This window comes from Chelonia mydas, chromosome 13, assembly GCF_015237465.2.
Source record: "Chelonia mydas isolate rCheMyd1 chromosome 13, rCheMyd1.pri.v2, whole genome shotgun sequence".
NCBI classification, from domain to species: Eukaryota; Metazoa; Chordata; order Testudines; family Cheloniidae; genus Chelonia; species Chelonia mydas.
Window position 1 is genome coordinate 32796660 of NC_051253.2, and position 21907 is coordinate 32818566.

Consider the following 21907-nt stretch of genomic DNA (forward strand, 5'->3'; position numbering starts at 1 on the left):
GTGACACCCCGGTTTGTCCCTGAACCAACCCCAATCTGTGACCTCTTGAGGGGCCTGATGGGGGCGATGGGGTGGGAGGCATTTCTACCACTTTTCTACCAGTCAAGATCTTCCCCTAACAGGGGCACTGTCCAAAGGCCAGTTACCACTTATATAAGGACCCTTTGCCCTGCCTGAATCACACAAAGGGTCAGATCAGTGGCCAGGTCTTGCCCAATGGCCCATCCTTAGGAGCTTGATTTACACTATGAGACCCAGAGGAAGATTGTACCTTAGAGACATTTATTTTCTTTTATTCACTGATAGTAACAGCATGGATAGGAGTCAGCATTTGTGGGCATTCCAACTCATTTCAATAGACATTGCTCCTCACACATTTTGTTGTCTCCCAAATGAAGCCGATGCATAGGTTACAAACCCCCGTCTTCCACCTTGGTGTAATTATTTACACCTTTGCAAAGTATTGTCCAGCATATAGGGGAACTGAGCTAGGAGTCAGGAGATCTGCATTCGATTCCTCTGCTACTGACCTGCTGTGTGACTGTGAGTAAGTCCCTTCCCCACTCTGGTTTTATTTCCCCTCCCACCCTTTGTCTGTTTACACCGTGACTCTTCAGAGGCAAGGACGATCTCCCATGTGTGACTGTACAGAGCGCACTGGGACTGGGATCTTGATTGGTGCCTGTACATGTTACTGTTATTCAAATAAATATAACAAACTGTCACATTCTTATTGTAGCATTCAATACCCGCTTTAGGGAGATGGAAAAGCCCATGCCAGCTGCAAGGCAGTGGAGAATCAGGCCCATAGGTCCTCACCCTGCAAACTTCTGGATTCACCATTTCCCAGGGAGATCAATGAGAGATGCGTGCTCAACACCCCAAAGAAATATGTCCTTGATAGCAATGTACATACGTTTTGCATGCATGGTTGAGAACAAGCCCCAGTATTCTTCACAAGGTAGAAGATGCTTAATGGAGTTTTGTGCATCATCTTTTGCTAGCTTCTGACTTGAGGTGATTGGGATGTTTTGAGTGTTGAAAAAAATAGTTGAAATTTTAAAATAAATAAAAGGAGAAAACAAACAAACTTCTGAGACCATCGCTGATATAAAACAAAGAGTCATAGAACTGTAGGGTTGGAAGGGACATCTAGGGGTCTTCCAGTCCATTCCCACTGTGATGGGTTCAGTCACATAGACATCTTGGGACTGTCACCTGACGTACTGAAACTACCTCTGACCCCATTTTCCCTGCCAGCCTGGGACTCCAGAACCCTGCCTTGTTGAGCCAGACATGCTAGCCTGCTGCAACACAGACCCAGGGTCTGAACCACGTCCCCAAAGCTGAAGGCTTTAACTGAAAGCCACTCTGCAGGTACTCCTGTCTCCAGCACCCAGAAACCCAGCTCCCAATGGGATCCAAACCCCAAATAAATCTGTTTTACTTTGTATAAAGTTATACAGGGTAAACTCATAAAAAGTCCGCTCCCTATAACACTGATAGAGAGATAAGCACAGCTCTTTGCTCCCTCAGGTATTAATCACTTACTCTGGGTTCAATAATAAACAAAAGCAAGTTTATTAAGAATAAAAAGTAGGATTTAAGTGGTTCCAAGTAATAACAGACAGAACAAAGTAAGTTACCAAGTAAAATAAAGCAAAAACATGCAAGACTAAGCCTAATACATTAAGAAACTGAATACAGGTAAATCTCACCCTCAGGGATGTTCCAATAAGCTTCTTTCACAGACTAGACTCCTTCCTAGTCTGGGCCCAATCTATCCCCTGGTACAGTTCTTGTTAGTTCCAGCTCAGGTGGTAACTAGGGGATTTCTCATGACTGCAACCCCTTTTGTTCTGTTCTACCCCCTTTAATAGCTTTGGCACAAGGCAGGAATCCTTTGTCTCTCTCTGGATTTCCACCCCTCCTTCTAAATGAAAAAGCACCAGGTTAAAGATGGATTCCAGTTCAGGTGACATGATCACATGTCCTGTGAGACATCATTACCCGCTCACTGGCACACAGGTGTACAGGAAGTCTTACAAGTAAACAGAGCCATTTACAACCAATTGTCCTGGTTAATGAGCAGACAGTAGGACCTCAGAGTTATATTTCATATTTCTAGTTTCAGATTCAAGAATGATACATTCAAACAAATAGGATGTCCACACTCAGTAGATTATAAGATTTGTAATGATACCTTACAAGAGACCTTTTGTATGAAGCATATTCCAGTTACATCATATTCACACTTATACATATTTTTATAAAAATATGGAGTGCAACATCACACCCTCCTCCTGAACTTACTGCCAGAGACATGGACACTGTCCATGGCAGAGTCAGTACTTGTAAAATCCCGGTTTGTCTTTGGTTACGCATTCTTCCAGTACCTTTAAACTCTGTGATGTCATTCACAGGTGACCTAGCAAAGTTCTGGATTCCTGGTACCTGGGTGCCTGAAAACACGTTGGCGTGTAGCATCGCTAACAGACTGCAGACAGCACTATCTGTTAACGTGTAGGTGTCTTGGCATTCAGCCACCAATGCCATGAGGTGAAGTCCCTCAGTTTCCCCTTCCACACAGCAACGTAGGCCTGTTATGCTTCTGCTGCTGTGCCAAGCTCCAATCCTGTTTACAGGTATAAGCTGAAAAGGAACATGCTTGTGGGACTGTCTTGTTACTGTCCCTAGCATGTACAAAAGTATTTTCCACAAATGAGGTATCTTACACATCTTTAAAGGGTTTACCATTAGTATTAACCCATAGATGAAATAGCAAAAGACACAAGATTAACAGCCAATTTATGTCAGACAGCCTTTGTTCACACAGTTTGGCTTGTTCAGTGTCTATTCCATTTTCCAATCCCTTTGTGTACCATGGTAGGTGCTCAGATACAGATTATTCTGCCTCTTTGGAGAAGGCATGTGTTTGAGGCTTTGGCAAGGAAAGGGTGCACTGCAACCATGCCTACCCCCTGGAATCTCTTTTTGTTGGACCCCACCCCCTTGTGAAGCTTCCCTAATGCAAAGTTTTCCTTCTTACAGCCTTGAAGAAACAGTGATATCTCTCACAGTGGTAGCAGGAACAACATTTTTTTAATGGAGTGCTTTGGATTGGTAAGATTCCCTTGGTTACCCCATTCTCTGTTTCCAAAAGTTTAGCTGGGTGGACTCGCCCCTCCAGGACATCTGACCCCCAGTCTTCCCTTAAAACCTGATCCACAAGTGAGGGGTCTGGCATTTCAGATGCAGATCCTTCACCCTCCTCCTGGGGAAAAGCCTTCCTACAAAAGGTGGGCAGACCCTCCTGTCACTCCTCACCTTCTGTCTGGACTTCCCTCTCTGGACTCCCCTCTGAGGCAGACACTCCTGTGTCCTGAAAAAGGGAAGGTGACCCTGATTTAGCTGTGGGCTCACAGCTACCAGTTATGACAGACCCTTCACTGGTCAGCAAAATCCCCACCCCCCTTTCACTCAGGTTGGGCTTGCTTCCAGCTACAATGCCCTTGGGGTCTTTTTCCACCGCAGCAGTCACCAGGACCCCAACTTTCATCTCCAGGATACGTGTCTCTGTGCACCCCAGGGCAGGACCTGTCCCCTGCTGACCTGTAACTTCCTGGCAGTCAGCAGCTGGGAAGGCCAGTCTGTTAGAAGGTGGAACATTCCCCTCCCACAGGGAGATGATCACAGGATAGGAACTGGCTCTATCCAGACCCTCCCACAGGGACTTGCCTTGAGCCCTGGGGCTACAGGAACTGGTTAGGACCACACCTGCTGCTACCAAGGAATTAAAGAGACACTCCTATTTCCCCAGCAGCACTTGTAACTTTACCCTCCCCTCTGGGGCTTTTAGCACAAGATTCTTTCTTGCTGCTAACAAACCCTGGGACAGATTCTGCCAATCAAAAAAATCATTCCCCAGCAGAAACGGTGCAAAATTGTGTGCCAGTGCTGCAACAGTCAGGTCAGCCTGCAAATCACCCGTTTCCATGTGTACCTTAGCTAAGGTGCAATGACTTTGTAACCTCCCATCATTCTAATTCTGCCATTTTTCCTGGTAACAAATTCTTCTCCTTGATCAGGTTCTTCCTGACCACACAAATTTCTGCACCAGTGTCTCTCCATCCTTGGAGCACGTTGCCATTAAGCTTAACAGCATGCATATGCTTACTGCCTGGTTGTGCAACAACAACCTTTACAAATCCTGTGTGGTAAGTGGCAGTAGCCTGGGATACCCCTGGGCTCTGAGAAGCAGCAGCTTCTTGTGTTACCTGCTGCCTGTTTCCACTCAGCCAAGGACATTTATTCCTCAGGTGCTCAGTGGACTTACAATGACAGCACCTTCTGGGCTTCTCTGCGTGTACTGGAGACTGGGGACGAGTAACAGGGGAATGGGGAGGTGAAGGCCCCGCCTCCTTTTCCCCAGGGGTAAAATGGTGATTCTGCTCCCCCGCCCCGCCCCGTACCCCTCTGCCGGTGGTTTATGCTTAATTGCAGCTTGTGACTGCTCATAAGAGTCTGCAAACCCAGCTAATTCACCCTCCAAATCCACCTTTTTGTCCCACAAATACTGTTTTACATCATTACTGCACATATTCAGGAACTGTTCCTGAGTAACCAAATCACACATTTTTCCAAGCTTGTAATTAATGCCTTTTCCCCTCACCCACTTGTCTAACAAATCTCTCATTTCATTTACATAAGCCACATTACTCAATCCAGATCCCCTCTTAAGACTCCTGAATTTTACCCTGTAGGTTTCTGGTATAATCTGGAATTGTTTTAAAACCATTTCCTTAAATTTACCATAGTTTTAAGCATCAGCAATAGGCATCTTATTGAATATGTCCAGAGCTTTCCCAGACAATTTTTCAACTAAAGTGGTCATTTTTTGATCTTCAGGAATCGCATGGAGAGTGCACAGTCTCTCAAAGGTGGTGAAATATTCGGCAGTATCACTGGATTAATCATACTGCTGGCATAGTTGTTCCCATTTGTGGATTTTTGGGGAAGTAGAGCCAGCTGCTGAAGGGTTTTATCTCTTTCACTCCATTACAGCCAGTTCATGCTACTGGGTCTCAATTTGGCCCTCTATTTCTCTGTCTTTTAACTCCAGGACTAGCTGCCTCTCTCTTTCCTTCTCCTCCTGGGAGATTTCTGGACTTCAAGCTCTTTGTCTTTTAACTCGATGGCTCTTTTGCTAGCAGCTTCCTCCCTGGCTTCAGCTGCTTCTTTGAGCCTTATTTGAAACTTGCGGTCCTTTGCCTTTTCTTCCGCTTCCAGTCTGGCCAGCTCTAATTTTGTAGCTGCCTCACTGGTAGTTTCCTGCTTTCTTGTGATTATGTCCCTCACCAAAATAAACAAACAGAAAATAAGAAACCAGTAACCACTTTGTCTGTTCTCCCCACTTCAATAGCTTTGGCACAAGGCGGGAGTCCTGTGTCTCTCTCTGGATTCCCACCCCTCCTTCTAAATGGAAAAGCACCAGGTTAAAGATGGATTCCACTTCAGGTGACATGATCACAGGTCCTGTGAAACTTCATTACCCATTCGCTGGCACACAGGTATACAGGAAGTCTTACAGGTAAACAGAGCCATTTACAACCAATTGTCCTGGTTAATGGGAGCCATCGAGATTCCAAACCACCATTAATGGCTGTGATAGGGTCGGGCCAGATGGCTACAGGAGAGTGTTAGAAGGCACATATATTAGACCCAGATTAAGCAGGTCCATTTTCCCTGGGTAAGGTAACAGGGGCAGTTCCAGAACAAGAAGGAACTTGCTGGAACAAATTCGGGCAGGCAGGTTAATTAGGACACCTGGAGCCAATTAAGAAGCTGCTATAATCATGAGAATCATAAGAGTGAGAAGGCGTACTGCTTGTATGATACATGCATACAAATAGGATGGATACATTCAGTAGAACATAACCTTTGCAAAGATATGTTATATGGCATATCTAGCATAAAACATATTCCAGTTATATCATATTTACACACATAAGCATATTTCTAAAAAGTATTATGGGGTGCAACGTCACAGGCTTTCCCTTCACTTCCCTGGTTCTTGTCACTGTCAAAGTCAGATTCAGGACTCACATCATTTGTCAGACCACTCTGTTTATTAGCAAAGTGCTTTGCCAATGCACCCAGATATGTGAGTCCCTCTCTGAGGCTCAAGCTAAGTTATTTACACAAATAAGCCAAAGCCAATTTAACATAAGAGACAAAAGGAAGCCGAAACTGACAAATATACATACATATCTTATTTGCATAGTAACGTTTACCAATCTCCTAGCTCAGTAGGAGCTCTAAATTAATTAGTTTGAGGACCCATTGTCTCACACTCCTTAATGTTTCTCTTCCTGACAACTATATTTCAACAAACCCTTCAAGTAGCATTTCTTTAATGAATTATAATTTCAATATAATTCATTCTACTTTCACATCACACAGACAGGAAGCAGCAAAGGACCAGAAGTCCAAAGTGCAGAAAATGCTATGTTTATTGGGGTTAGTTCCAAACAAGCCTATCTATATCTATAAATGCTGGCAGAGTCTGTTTCCCAGTGTTCCATTCCCAGCTCTGACACCGCAGATCATGTCCCCCTTCGCAGCTCTGATGCCACAGAGCCTTGCCTGTGTCCCTGTTCCCTATTGCCCATTCTTGTTTCCCGTTCCCCATTTTCCCTATTCCCACCTCCTCCTTCTTAGCAGGTGCAAATATACCTGCAATGCATGCCCACAGTCTCACCCCTTATAACTTAGGGTCATGTTCCATTTTGGGTCTGGGATCTTCATCCCACCCCTTTGGTACCCCATGGGAGGCGTAAGGAGTGAGTTTGTACTGTGGTCAGGGACGGGCATTTCTTTGGTCTTTTAGTGTTTTATACGTTCCCCCCCCCCCTCCCATTTGCTCCTCCCGACTGGTTGCTTGACTTTCCTTGAGATAGGGGTTGAGGAAATTTTTAAGTGTGCTCTCAAGTTACACTTTAACTGCTCTTATCTGTTCCCATTGCACTAACAAATCCAGCTGAGTAGGCAGAAGCAACATCACAGTGTCTTTGTCGCTTGTTTACACTGTGACATTGCACTCCATAATGTTTTATGGAAATATGCTTATGAGTGTAAGTATCATGTAACTGGAATATGCTTTATGCAAAAGTTCTCTTGTAAGGTATCATTACAAAGCTTATAATCTACTGAGTGTGTTCATCTTATTTGTATGTATGTATCATTCTTGTCTCTGAAGCTAGAAATTTGAAGTAGAACTCAGAAGTCCTATTGTAATTATACAAAGTATGGGCCCTTCATGGTGGTTTGGAAACTTGATGGCTCCCATTGACTAGGACAATTGGCTGTAAATGGCTCTGTTTGCTTGCAAACCTCCCTGGGTAAGTGTGGGCCAACCCTGGAAGAATGAAGAATGAGGTCTCACAGGACATGTGATCATGTCACAGGATACTGGAATCCATCTTAAACATGGTGCTTTTCCATTTAGAAGGAGGGGTGGGGATCCGGAAAGACAAAGGTTTCCCACCATGGGCCAAAGTTATAAAAGGGAGAGGAGCAGAAAAAGGGGGGTTCATGAGAAAGCCTCTGCTTTTCACGTGAGATGCCTGCTGGAACTAACAAGGACTGTACCGGGGAAAGGATTGGGCCCAGACTAGGAGGGAGTCTAGTCTGTGAAAGAAGCTTATTGGAACATCTCTGAGGGTGAGATTTACCTGTAAACAGTTTCTTAATGTATTAGGCTTAGACTTGCGTGTTTTGTTTTATTTTGCTTGGTAACTTATAAAATCACTTTTGTTTATTAATGTATCCAGAGTAAGTGATTAATACCCAGGGGAGCAAACAGCTGTGCTTATCTCTCTATCAGTGTTATAGAAGGTGGATATTTTATGAGTTTACCCTGTATAAGCTTTATACAAAGTAAAACGGATTTATTTGGGGTTTGGATCCTATTGGGAGCTGGGTGTCTGGGTGCTGGAGGCAAGTAACCTGTTGAGCAGTTTTTGGTTAAAGTCTGTAGCTTTGGGGGCATAGATCAGACCTGGGTCAGTGTTGCAGCAGGCTAGTGTGTTTGGATCAACAAGGCAGGGTTCTGAAGTCCCAAGCTGGCAGGGAAAACAGACTCAGAGGTAATCTCAGCACGTCAGATGACAGTCCCAAGGGGGTCTCTGTGGCCGAACCCGTCACATACACATTTTAGTTTCAGAATATCAAATACTCAAACCCAAAATTCTACCTCAGGCTAACAAACAGACCTATATATTAACACACAGTTGTGACTAAAACATGCTGTAAGTTTACAGCGGGGATTACAGTGGATGAGAAGCTGTATATGAGACATCAGTGTGCCCTTATTGCCAAGAAGGCCAATGGCAAATTGGGCTGTATTAGTAGGAGCATTACCAGCAGATCGAGGGAAGTGATTATTCCCCTCTATTCTGCACTGGTGAGGCCACACCTGGAGTATTGCGTCTAGTTTTGGTCCCCCCACTACTGAAGGGAGGTGGACAAATTGGAGAGAGTCCAGTGGAGGGCAACAAAAATTATTAAGGGGCTGGGGCACATGACGTACAAGGAGAGGCTGAGGGAACTGGGGTTATTTAGTCTGCAGAAAAGAAGATGAGAGGGGATTTGATAGCAGCCTTCAACTACCTGAAGGGGGATTCCAAAGGCGATGGAGCTAGGCTGTTCTCAGTGGTGGCAGATGACAGAACAAGAAGCAATGATCTCAAGTTGCAGTGGGGGAGGTCTAGGTTGGATATTAGGAAAAACTATTCCACTAGGAGGGTGGTGAAGCACTGGAATGCGTTACCTAGGGAGGTGGTGGAATCTCCATCCTTAGAAGTTTTTAAGGCCTAGCTTGACAAAGCCCTGGCTGGGATGATTTAGTTGGTGTTGGTCCTGCTTTGAGCAGGGGATTGGACTAGATGACCTCCAGAGGTCTCTTCCAACTCTAATATTCTATATATAGGTGCATAAGATCCAGATAGGGTTGCCAGGTATTGAGATTTCTACTGGAATGCCCGGTTGAAAAGGGACCCTTGCAGCTCCGGTCAGCACTGCTGACCAGGTCACTAAAAATCCAGCTGGCAGCACAGGCAGGCTCCCTAACCTGCTCCGCATGACTCCCGGGAAACTGTTGGCATTTCCCTCTGGGTCCTATGCAGAGGCATGGCCACAGTGGTTCTGCACACTTCTCCTGCCCCCAGCACTAGCTCAGCAGCTCCCATTGGCCAGGAACCGCAGCCAATGGGAACTGAGGGGGTGGTGCCTGCAGGCGTGGGCTGTGCACAGAGCCACATGGTCACTCCTACACCTAGGAGCTGGAGGGAAATATCGCTGCTTCCTGGGAGCCGCCTTAGGTAAGCGCCACCCGCAACCCACATGCCCTCCCACACCCCAACCCCCTGCCCCAGCCCGGAGCCCTCTCCTGCACCCCAAACCCCTTATTTCTGGCCCCACCCCTGACCCCAAACCCCTAGCCCAGAGCCCATACCCCCTCCACACCCCAAACCCCTGCCTCAGCCCAGAGCTCCCTCCCACACTCTAACCCCCTGCCCCAGCCTGGAGTCTCCTCCTGCACCCCAAAACCCTCATACCTGGCCCCAGCTCAGAGCCGCATCCCCAGCCAGAGCCTCACTCCCTCCTGCACCCCAACCCCCCAGCCCAGAGCCCTCTCCTGCACCCCAAACTCCTCATCCCTGGCCCCACCCCAGAGCCTGCAGCCAGAGCCCTCACCCCCTCTCGCACCCCAACCTCCTGCCTCAGCCTAGTGAAAATGAGCAAGTGAGCAAGGGTGGAGGAGAGTGAGTGATGGAGGGAGTGGGGATGGAATGAACTGGGGGTGTGGCCTCGGAGAAGGGGTGGTACAGAGGGCAGGACAAGAGTGTTCAGTTTTCTGCAAATACAAAGTTGGCAACCCTAAATCCAGATAGATGCCAACTAAGATTTTCAAAGAGGCCCAACGAGCACTCAATGACAGTTAGGCACCTAGGGACTTTTGAAAATCCTACTAGCCACTTAGGTGCAACCTTCTGCTTTTTAAAAGGCAACCAAAGAGAACTTTCATTTAACCTGTATAGATAGAAATAGAACTACAAACATTGTCTCAAAGAATTAACTCTAATTCTCTGTGAAAGCAGAGATTGGATTTTTATTAAATCACACTGTTTACCAGTCACATGAGAAACACAAAGATACAGCATCTGTGTATGAGGGAGAAATGTATAATGTATAATATAATATCCATATTGCTAATCTGGAACATTCAACAATAACATCGTGGCATTTAGAAAATTAGTTATGCTATATAAACTATTCTTCATTTGAAAGGGTTTTTTCTTCCTGATAAGACTTCGATTTTCCTGATTTTTTTCCATCTTTGAAATTATTAATAGAACATTTTTAGCAAAAATTGTCAGGCTCAGATCCTTAGGTGCTGCAAGATGTTCAGGGAGTGACATCAAATTGCATTAGCTAGGGATCTGGCCCACAACTCCTATGGAGATATGCTAATTTACACCACCCGGGGATCTGGCTCATTGACTACAATGGGTCTATGGACATTTACACTGGCTAGTGATCTGGATCTCTGAGCCCATTGCAGCTAGTTCAATTTACACAAACTGAGGTCCTGGTCTATTGCTTCCAATGGAGTTCTACTGATTTACACCAACCGGTCCCGTAGACTTCATTAAGCATTCTGACCCTTGGTCTGTGATTTATTTCTGAACACAATTTTTCATGATTGAGCATATATATATGCTCTGACATATTGAAATCATGTTTCTAATAGAAATCATCATTCAAAAATATAAATCATGCCTCTATTTTCTTCCCTGGTAACAGCATTCTCCTCATCAGTCTCCTGATGGCCTTTTTCATCTCGACATTTCTCAGCGTGTAGATCATTGGATTCAGCATTGGGGTGATTAGAGTGTACAAGACTGAGACCAACTTGTCCATGGGGAATTTCCTGAAGGGTCGAGCATAGATGAAGATGCCAGGAATGAATATTAAGCTCACAACTGTCATCTGCGTTCCACAGGTGACCAAAGCCTTGTGCTTCCCCTCCGTGACATGTGTCCTTATCTCAACTAAGATGACGGTGTATGAAGTGAGTAGAAAGATGAAGACTATTATGAGAAGCAGCCCACCATTGAAGACCATCAATAGTTCAATCAAGTAGGTGTCAGTGCAGGCCAGTTTGATGATTTGTGGGACATCACAGTAGAAATTGTCTAGGACATTAGGCCCACAGAACGGTAACTGGAGGATCAGTTCAATCTGTACAAAAGAGTGAGCAAACCCACCCAGCCATGCCAGTGCCACCAACCCCACACATACACCTCGGTTCATGATGGTCAAGTATTGAAGTGGTTTATAGATGGCCACGTACCGATCGACTGCCATCACCACAAGACAAAAAGTCATTGCAGCACCAATGAAATGGAAGAAGAACATCTGGAGGAGGCACTCATTGAACGAGATGATATTGCACTGAGAGAGGAGACCTGACAGTAGTTTGGGGGCATTGACTGAAGAGTCGCTGACATCTAGGAAAGCCAAGTTGGCCAGCAGAAAGTACATCGGAGTGTGCAGCTGGTGGTCGGTAATCACGGCAACAATGATGGTGAAGTTTCCCACCCAGGTTATCATGTAGACTATGAAGAAGACCACAAAAAGAAAAGACTGTAGCTTACGATTCTGAGTGAAGCCTACGAGAACAAATTCTGTCACTGTGGTGTTGAAATTCTGCTGTTCCATTTTGTGTCCTTAAAATATATCTGCAAATGGAACAGAAATATTACTACTGCTACTCCTAATGTTTTTATAATCTCCCTCTTAAAGTTATGCATATGACATTTATTTTAAACCCACATCAACAAACCAAGGTGGTTTGGGAATTTTCTTATATTTTTAAATTAAACAGTACATCCTCATCCCCACTTCAGGGGAATCCTGATACAGCAGATGATTGTCATTTCACCAATACCGATCTTCAGTGTTGGGGTACTTGGAATAAGGGGGGTTGGCCTGCCCACCAAAGAAGTCCTCTGGTAACCATTGTGTTCATTCATATTCCTGCAGCCCTGGTGCTCTAGACTTCCCTGATTTTCTTTTTCAGCATCCAGGTTTGGATCTTCAGTCTGTTTTCCCCTCTTCTTTTCTTTTTTTATATTTCAGGTTACCCCATTTTTTCCTACCGTACAATTGGGGATGAGAATGTGAAAAACTGTGAGAAAACCACAACACTCTCACATGGATGTGTGGGGATGCAACACTTGATTATTACCTGTTCTGTTAGTTCCCTCTGAAGCACCTGGCATTGGCCACTATCAGAAGACAGGATACTGGGCTAGATGGACCTTTGGTCTGACCCAGTCTGGCTGTTCTTATGTTCTTACATTTTACCATTTGAAATGCAAGAAGTGAAAATAGTGGCTCCCAATGAAATGAAAAGTTTCATTTTATTTTGACGTGTTCTAAAGAAAATTTGAGAACATCCATCCCCAAAAATGATTTTTCCAATCAAAAATGCTGATTCAAACTAATCCTTCTTTTTGAGAGTGACTTATTTTTTCAAATGAACGTCAACCAGCTCTGAAAATCTCTCACATAGAGAACAGCGCCATGTCACTCCAAGCATGAGCAGCGGGGGAGGATGGCTTTGAGGGTAAACCACTGGTTTGGACTGTGGGGAGCTGCGTTTGGTTTCTGTCCTGCCATAGTCATCCTCTGTGCCCTTGGACAAATCCCATCCCCTCCTGCTCTGGGATTTTCCAAGAGGAATAGGGGTACTAGGGGACCAGTTCTCACTGATTTTCGTAGAGAGTTAGTTTCCTGATTTTTTAGGGTCCTTTGAAAATCACAGCCTCAGTTCTCCCTTTCTACAATAATGCTGCAAGTTCCCATCTCTTTGCAGGAGTGCCAGGAGGTTAAATACTCTAATGACTGTGAGCACTCAGGTAAAGTATTGATGATGCCAATCATTTGGAGGCGATGAAAATCGGGGGATGGGTGGGCATAGCTGTGGCACTATTCAGAGTTCTCTGAGGCGTCCAAGGTGAATCACTGCCACCTGCTTCCCGCGTGTGAGGGCCTCGTTTGTGTCCAGTAGGGGAAACCCTCCCCAACCACCAACTGCTGGCATCACAAGTCTCTGCTTTGAACTCCACGGGCCCCGCTCTGTCCCACTGCAGGCTAGCAATTTACACAGCGCACTTTGTCTCACTTTCAGACACCTGCACTGCAGACTGATCTGCCGCCTCTGTGGAAGACACGCATCCCACCTCAGTTCAACACTGGTCCTAGCACAGGGATCTTAGATGCATCTGTAGTAAAACCACATTGAAGTTTATTGAACAGAGCTAGAGATTCAAATGATAGAGATAGAGATTCAAACGAAAGGAAGTATAAAGGTTTGGAAGCATAAGGTTATGAGTAAAAGAACAAAACATAGAACGTAACTGATAACATATGCTTATTAACAAGTTCCTTTCCTGCCTAATATTTATAGTCCTTGCAGTGCTTGTCCGGTTCAGAAAGCGAGGATCCACCTTTCATGAGACACCCTCACAGGCAGAGTTTCTCCTCTGTAATGAACAACAACTCTTTCTTCCTCTTTTATACACTTACAGAGGATTGGTTCTTACCCGAGGGGGCATCTTATTCTGAGACTTTTCTTGGTTTTTTTTTCTTTTGGCTTTGCCATCCTCAAACTGGCACCTGGTCCGTATATGGGCTGCTCCATGGATGTCCATTGTTCTCAATGTTGATAGAGTTAGCCCCAGATCCACCTTGCCTCCTGTGATGAAGTTTCACTTCAGCAGTTTTGAAACCCAATATCCTACCTGGTACTCTAAAATTACTTCTTCTACAAACATCACAAAATAACCCTTACAATCAGCCAGCTTTTAGCTTTTGGCAGAGACCATTCAAAACCCTCTGTAGTGAAATACTGAGAAGATGGTTGGACACAGGGGTAATATACCTGCCTGTGTATGCCTGTGTTTGTCCCCCACCTGTACATATCCGAGATTTGCTACTCTGGTGCTGCTCTTAGGATGAGGATCTCTGAGTAGGAGATCTGTGAGGAATGAATTCATGATCTACAGGTAAGAACTTCTACAGGTTGAGTGAAAGGACCAGAACTATTAGCTCAAACATTGTGTGAAAGCCACCAAACCTCTATACATGCGCTAGCCAGTAAAAGGAAAGAGAGAAGCACCCAACATTTGCATAGGATACACTTTCATCACTGTTAGATGTGTGACTTTGGAATATTTCAGACACTCAGGATGGGATTTTCAATGGAACTAAAGAGAGTTAGGTGCACAACCCCCTTTCTAGTAGAAAGAAGAATAAAAGAACATAAAAATGGCCACACTAGGTCAGACCAGTATCCTGTTTTCTGACAGTGGTCAATGCCAAGTGCTTCAGAGGTAATGAACAGAAGAGGTAATCATCAAGCGATCCTTCCCTGCTTATCCAATCTAATAGGGACTGGGGCCAGATTGGATCATCAAAAATTCCAATCATCCGTAGAGCTTCATCCCCAATTCAGTTAACAAACAGAGCCGGATAATGGAGACTCTGGTAAAGAGGATTCTAAGAACATAAGAGCAATCATCCTGGGTCAGACCAAAGGTCCATCTAGCCCAGTATCCTGTCTTCTGACAGTGGCCAATGCCAGGTATTTCAGAGGGAATGAAAAGAACAGGTAATCATCAAGTGTCGCCCATTCCCAGCTTCTGGCAAACAGAGGCTAGGGACACCATCTCTGTCCATCCTGGCTAATGGATGGACCTATCCTCCATGAACTTATCCAGTTCTTTTTTGAACCGTGTTATAGTCCTGGCCTTCACAACATCCTCCCATCGGGTTCCCTTTGTTTGACCCTTTGACCACACTCCTGTTCCTGTTATTTTATTAGCTGTCTCCTGAAATCACTTGGCTTCCAGGTCCTGCGAATCTCCCCCTTAGACTGGGGGTGGGGAGACCCTTTAGCAGTAGGCAGGCTTCTGCCCATCCACTTCCTGGATCTCAATAGGAACATCCTCTAGCAAAGAGTTCCACAGATTGACTGTGTGTTGTGTGAAGAAATACTTCCTTTTATTTGTTTTAAACCTGCACCTATTAATTTCATTTGGTGATCTGTAGTCCTTCTGTTATAAGAAGGAGTAAATTAAACTTCCTTATTTACTTTCTCCACACCAGTCATTTAACAGCTAATTTAGACCCCATTATTTTATATGTATATTTGAGATTATGTTTCCCAATGTGCATTACTTTGCATTTATCACCATTGAATTTCATCTGCCATTTTGTTACCCAGTCACCCACTTTTGTAACATCCTTTTGTAGCGCTTCGCAGTCTGCTTGGGACATCACAATCTTGAGTAGTTTTGTATCTTCTGCAAATTTGGCCCCGTTACTGTTTACCCCCATTTTCAGATCATTATGGTGTTGGGAATCTCACTCTGGTTTTGTCTGCTGATCCAGGCACTTCCCTGGGCTCTTTCTCATCTTCATTTCCCACCTCCGCCTTGCCCCAGAGATAGATCTTTCAGATCTGGGCAGCAGAGGGTCCTACCATGGTAGAAGCAAGGTATGAAGACTGGTCTACACCTAAAACACAGGTTGACCTCAGTACTTTGCTCAGGGCTGTGAAAAACTTTATCTTCTATGCAGCGTAGTGAGGTCCACCTAGTCCCCACTGTAGATGAAGTTAGGTCAATGGAAAAATTCTTCCATCAACCCAACTACCCCCTCTCAGAGAAGTGAATTTGCTACATAGAAGGTAAAATCCCTCCCGTCAATGCAGGAAGCGTCTACACTACAGTGGCACAGCTGCAGTGCAATAGCTGTGCTGCTGAAGCCATTGTCATGTAGACATACCCTGAAAGAGACTGTCACAGAGAGCCATGGCAGTAAAGGTTCTGTGCGCTATTTTCCTTCTAACTCATGGAGGCGCCCCTGAAAACCCCAGCTAATTGTTTTTAAAGAGCTTTATAAAAAAAAGATCCCTTTATAACTACTAAGTGTATTACCTCCGACCAGATCTCTCTTTCCTTGTCAGCAGAGTCTGGGGGCTGTTCTCCTCCTAACCCAGGCTCCTCTGAAATCTCCAGCTGATATCTGTAAAGCCCTTCAGAGGAGAAATCAATCTATAAGTATTAAATGTTATTTCCCCAACCAGATCTCTAGTCCATTATCGGCACTGCAATAACAATGCGTATCCGTAGGATCACATTGCACATTCTATGCACCGAGAATCAGTACCTCACACAACCAGCTGTACCTGTGATCCGTAAGCCAGCTTCCTCCGAATGACCGAGGATGGCCTGGGGAGTCAAATCTCAGAGCTGTTCTTTGCTCTTCTGACAGGCAGGGGAAGAGGACCTCGTTCCAAAGAGGGGACAGTGGCACAAAACTTCCCTTTATAATTACTGACTCTTACATGAGGAGAAACGACTCTAAAATCCTCTTGCATGTCATGGGTCATGATCAAGAAAATTGACTCTTTGGGGAACTGGGGATACTTCCACTGGAGGACTGATTAATAAGTTAATGGAGTGTTGCAGTTTGTTTTTGTGTTTATGTTAGTCACTCAAATACAAGAGGCTGTGAAAATTCCCTTTGGTGCAGAGATGTCTGGGGTTGACACAAGGGGGCTATTGGGGTCACAGTGCAAGAACTGGACATTTGACTGGCCTCCAAAGGAAATTCCAGGATTCCTGGGTTCTGTCCTGGTGTTGACATAGAAATCTGATCAAGGGGCTGAAACACAACAGAAGTAATCAGGGTTTAAGGTTTTCATGCCAGTTCTAAATGGGCAATCCAGTCTAACAACTATAGCAGGAGGCGGTTGTATTGCTGGATCCCTCACGGTCCCCGTTAACCTATTTTGTCCAAGAGGTCTACTGGAGGGACTAATAACCTTTTGGTGAGGTCAAAATGTAAGGTCAAAGTTCAAAGTTGGTCTGATTCTGGGCTCATACAATCTGGGTCCCCAAACTTCAACATTTTGCAGCTCAACAGGCACTTGGGAACTTATTGTATCAATCAGAATCTGGTCTAGACATCTCAGAAGATTCTGGTACCTAATTTTATCAGGCAGTTCAGGAATAACATTAACGGGATCCTGATTAGTCCTTTGGATAGAATAGAATTCTAATTTGTAGGGTTCTGACCAGGCCAAGCCATTAAGGGTGTTACAAACAGCAGCCTTGTTCACTTTTAATTGGACTTGTGTCCCTAGCACAACAACACACAAAGATTACAAGAGCAACTTGCTGCAAGTGCCAGTCTGAGGCCCTGTTCTTAAGCTAAGACCTTTGGCTAAGCAGCAGAAGCAGCCATAAGTTGGAAAGCGACCGGTCACATCCTCACATTCCAAACCAGTCACATTGGAAGAAGGTGCTATGGGGCTGTTAGGAATACACTCCTGTCCTGATAATGCCTATCACCTCCAGAGAAAAATGTTTAAAGACAACTTAAAGTTTGATAGCATCCTGTCTGGCAAAAAATCACTTCTCAGTAGTTGTGGTTGTAAAACCCACATTTCTGTATGTTTTATCTTTATGGCCCCCACTTTTCTATTGTTAATCTGTTTGGTTCTCTAATTGTTTCTGTCTGCTGTATAATTAATTTTGCTAGCTGTAAGTTAATGAGGGTAGTGGAATATAATTGGTTAGAGAATTATGTTACAATATGTTAGGATTGGTTAGGTAAATTTCAGTAAAATGATTGATTAAGGTATAGCTGAAAATATTACTATATAAATTAGGGGCAAACAGGAAGTAAGTTGGGATTCGAAAATAAGGAAAAAGGAACTTAAATTTAAGCTTGCTGGAAGTTCACCCCAATAAACATCAAATTGTTTGCACCTTCGGACTTTGGGTATTGTTGCTCTCTGTTCATACAAGAAGGACCAGGGAAGTGAGAGGGTAAAGGAATAAGCCCCTTAACACTTCTTATCATCCTAACCTGAGTGGCTCTGGCTGGGGATTTAAAGAAAATTAAAGGAGTTACCTGCACAAACCATTTAACTTTCCTGGGGTATGTCTACACTGCAATCGAGGGGTGTGGTTAAAGCCCCTGTGGGCATACACAAGCTAGCACTAACCTAGCTTCCTGAGTAGCAATAGCAGTGAAGCATGGGTTCAGCATGGGCTAGACAAACCCGCTTGGAACCCTGCAATGCGCTGCTGCTCCTGACATGAAATGAAGCATGTAAATATAACAGAATAATATAACATTTAAAATAATATTCAAAACAACACTTCAGAAATCTGAAACAAAATTGAGAAATTTTCTGAAATGACAACTTTCCCAAACTGATTTCTTTTTCAGAATTTTCATTTCATGGGAAATTTTGATATTTTCCTCCCCAGAATTGGACCAATTACAAATTTAAAAATGTTGAAATGTCCAACAAATTGGAAATTCTGAGTTTTGTCCATATCTTCTCTCTTTCTTCTTTTTCTATCTATCTATCTATCTATCTATCTATCTATCTATCTATCTATCTATCTATCTATCTATCTATCATGATTCTGTAGTTCTGAGGGTATATCACAGGTAATTATGTAGGCACAATGACGAGGTATAGGCCAATAATTTCAAACCTGTTCCCTCATGTTGTTTCTTATTTCTGGGGTGGCTGAAAGTGGTACAGTTTTGAAAATCAAGCACTTGTGTGAATGTAGGTTGAAGTCCTGGAATGAAGTGCTGGCCCCATTGAAGTAAATTAACGTTTTGCCTTTGACTTCAGCAGAGCCAGGATTTCACCCTGTATGTTTTTGGGTATTTTCTTGTTTGTTTGCGTCTCTCTCTCTCTCTCTCTCTCACACACACACACACATGCACTCTCTTTGTGTATATTCTCTCTCTAATTATTTTTTTTAACTTTTTCCATACAGGGCCACAACCAATAAAGCAACATGGTCATTTTGGCATTAAAATTTGGCCAATGGACAAATTAAATGACAATTCCGTAACTCCAGGGCAGAGACAGTGCTAGCCCATTGGGGGCCCTAAGCAGGAATATTTTTGCCCCTCCCCCAACACATAATAAAAAACACATAGGAGCCCCCCTTGAGCTGCTTGGGGTCCTAAGCAATTGCTTAGTCTGTTTACGCCTAGCGCTGGCTCTGTTCCAGGGTACGTGGACTCATGATATCAGAGCTGGACGGTGGTGACAGGACAGTTTCCATCCTGCATTCCTTGTGTATGCAAAAAACCCCATGGGCCCAAACCTGAAGCCCTTCCTTAGTCAAAATCCTTATAGACTGCAGGATCAGCCCCAGTGGGCCCTTTTGGTGCACAAAGAGGGTTGAAGTCTATCAATGGCTGACCAGCCTCAACTCTATGAAGGTCCTTCAGGCCCAGAATGGCAGTGCCTTACGGAGGTCTGAGCACAGCAGTATGGAAAAGGAGCATGATGCAGTATACAAAGAACTCAGGAGCCCTTAGTTCTCACCCCAGCTTTGCCACTGACCTGCTGTGTGTCCTGAGGCCAATCATTTCCCTTCTATCTACCTCTCTATGACCTCCTCTTGTTCTTCCGTTTTGCCTACTCAGATGGTAAACTCTTTGGGGCTGAAGATTTCCACTACTATTGTACTGGGCAGCACCAAGCATGATGGGGCCCTGATCTTTGCTGAAGTTTTTAGGTACTATAGTAATGACAATGGAACAGTAAGCATGGGCATGGAGCTGGTGCAGTTTACAAACTCTCCTGACGTGTTCCCTTTGTGGCGATTGGGAGACTCTGGTACACATCTATGTATAGTGTGTGTGGCTGAAGTCCCTCTGCCAGTGCCTCTAGAACAGTGGTTCCCAAACTGGGGTTCGCAGAACGTTACAGGGGGTTCACCAGAAAAATGTCACTAATGGCAGCCAGAGGACCCCGGGCATTGGAGGCAGCAGGTGGGACCCAGTTGCAGGGCAGACGGCCTGAGCCCCAGGGAGAGCAGGGCCGGGCAGTTGGGGCTGGCAGCCCGAGCCCTGCCCCCATGAGTGGGGGAGCTGGCAGCCAGAACCCCAGCGCTCTGCGTGGGGCTGGCAGCCCAAGCCCCAGGGAGAGCGGGTGCAGGCAGTTGGGGCTGGCAGCCTGAGCCCCAGGGAGAGCAGGGCCGGGCAGTTGGGGCTGGCAGCCTGAGCCCCAGGGAGAGCAGGGCCGGGCAGTTGGGGCTGGCAGCCCGAGCCCTGCCCCCATCAGCGGGGGAGCTGGGAGCCCGAACCCCAGCGCTCTGCGCGGGGCTGGCAGCCCGAGCCCCAGGGAGAGGGGGGCCGGGCAGTTGGGGCTGGCAGCCTGAGCCCCAGGGAGAGCAGGGCCGGGTAGTTGGGGCTGGCAGGCCGAGCCCCAGGGAGAGCAGGGCCGGGTAGTTGGGGCTGGCAGGCCGAGCCCCAGGGACAGCAGGGCCAGGCAGTTGGGGCTGGCAGCCCTAGCCCTGGCAGTCAGCGGGACCTGCAGCCTGAGCTCAGTGGAGCTCAGTTGACCGTGGCGGTTAATGGGGTCCAGCAGCAGGAGCCCCACAGAGTGCGGAGGAAATTTAAATTTAAATCACTGGAAATATTCATTTTTAGGAGGAGGTTCATGAGATTTCACAATGTAGTGAAAGGGGTTCGCGGGCTGTTAAAGTTTGGGAACCACTGCTCTAGTACAGTGGTCGGCAATCAGGGTAATCTGACTGAAGGCTGTGAGACATTTTACTGATGTTGACGATCTGCAGGCATGGCCCCTGCAGCTCCCAGTGGCCGCGGTTCGCCGTTCCTGGCCAATGGGAGCAGCGGGCCATCACCGTCACCCATTCCCATTTGTCTCCGCTGTTGACTCTCATTTACTACACCCTCTGTTGGAAAAACACAGGCACAGCAACCTGTCTCATCAGCCACTTGGACACCTGGCAAACTTGTACCAGCCTACAGCTGTTGAGGGTTTTGCATTTGGCTGTCTTTCTGGTCACAGGCTTACAGCAGTGTTACAAAACATTCAGTCTTGGCTGGCTGAGCCAGACTCTTAATTGACAGAAGGAAAAAGGAGAGAGGTAGGAAAGAGAAAAACAAAGATAGAGAAGGAAAAGGACTTATTGCAGGGAGGGGAGAGGAACAGTTTTTGGTTTTGGGGGGGTGGGAAGAGGAGCAGCATTGGTGGGGCCATGGAGGAATTGGAGGAGCAGGAGCAGGGCCTTGGGGCAGAGCGCAGGCAAGGCCACGGCTCGGGTGCCCTTTCGGTGGCAGTGCTCCAAAGGCGGCTGGCTGGCGTACCTCCAAAGAAGAAATGAGGGTTTATAACACTAAGTGAGAACAGGCTCTGATTCTGTAGCCGTGATCCTGGGTTACTTACTGGTAGCAAAGTTGGGACTGGACAGAGTCAGATCTCTCTGAAACCAGTGTCGTGTTAATATGAAGAGATTGCACAGCACCCCCCAAATACCCCCTCCACTACCCCCCAAATACATTTTCCCACTACACACACACCCCTCCACCCTCAAATACCCTCTCCTGTCCCTGTACACACACCCCCTCCCAATACCCCACTCAGTACACATACACACCTCCAGCACCTTCCAAATACCCCCTCCCAGTACACACACAGCTCCAACCCTACCAAAACCCCTCCCAACACTTCATCAATACCTCCTCCAGGTCCCCTCCCCCAGCAGTGTCCTCTATTTGGGAACTTGAAATATTGTCACCCTAGATAGAGTTGAATTTTAAAGGCAGATCTTTCTGTTCCCCTTCATGGTGTGAGTGCAGAAGCCCCTGCCGTGTGATGGAGGCAAGCACAGGTCAGTCCCAGGGACTCTCATCTGGCAGGGGTTGGTTCAATCTCAGATTTTACTTTTTATTATTATTAATTATTATTATTATTATTATT

At 45.7% G+C, this 21907-nt stretch overlaps 1 protein-coding gene across 1 annotated transcript; it reads right to left on the reverse strand.

The window, feature by feature from the left end:
• Positions 1 to 10836: 10836 nt before the first annotated feature.
• On the reverse strand, positions 10837 to 11784 carry LOC102948302 (olfactory receptor 4D9-like). The gene has a single exon (XM_007070614.2). The coding sequence runs from the start codon at positions 11782 to 11784 to the stop codon at positions 10837 to 10839; it is 948 nt and encodes a 315-aa protein (XP_007070676.2).
• Positions 11785 to 21907: the final 10123 nt, after the last annotated feature.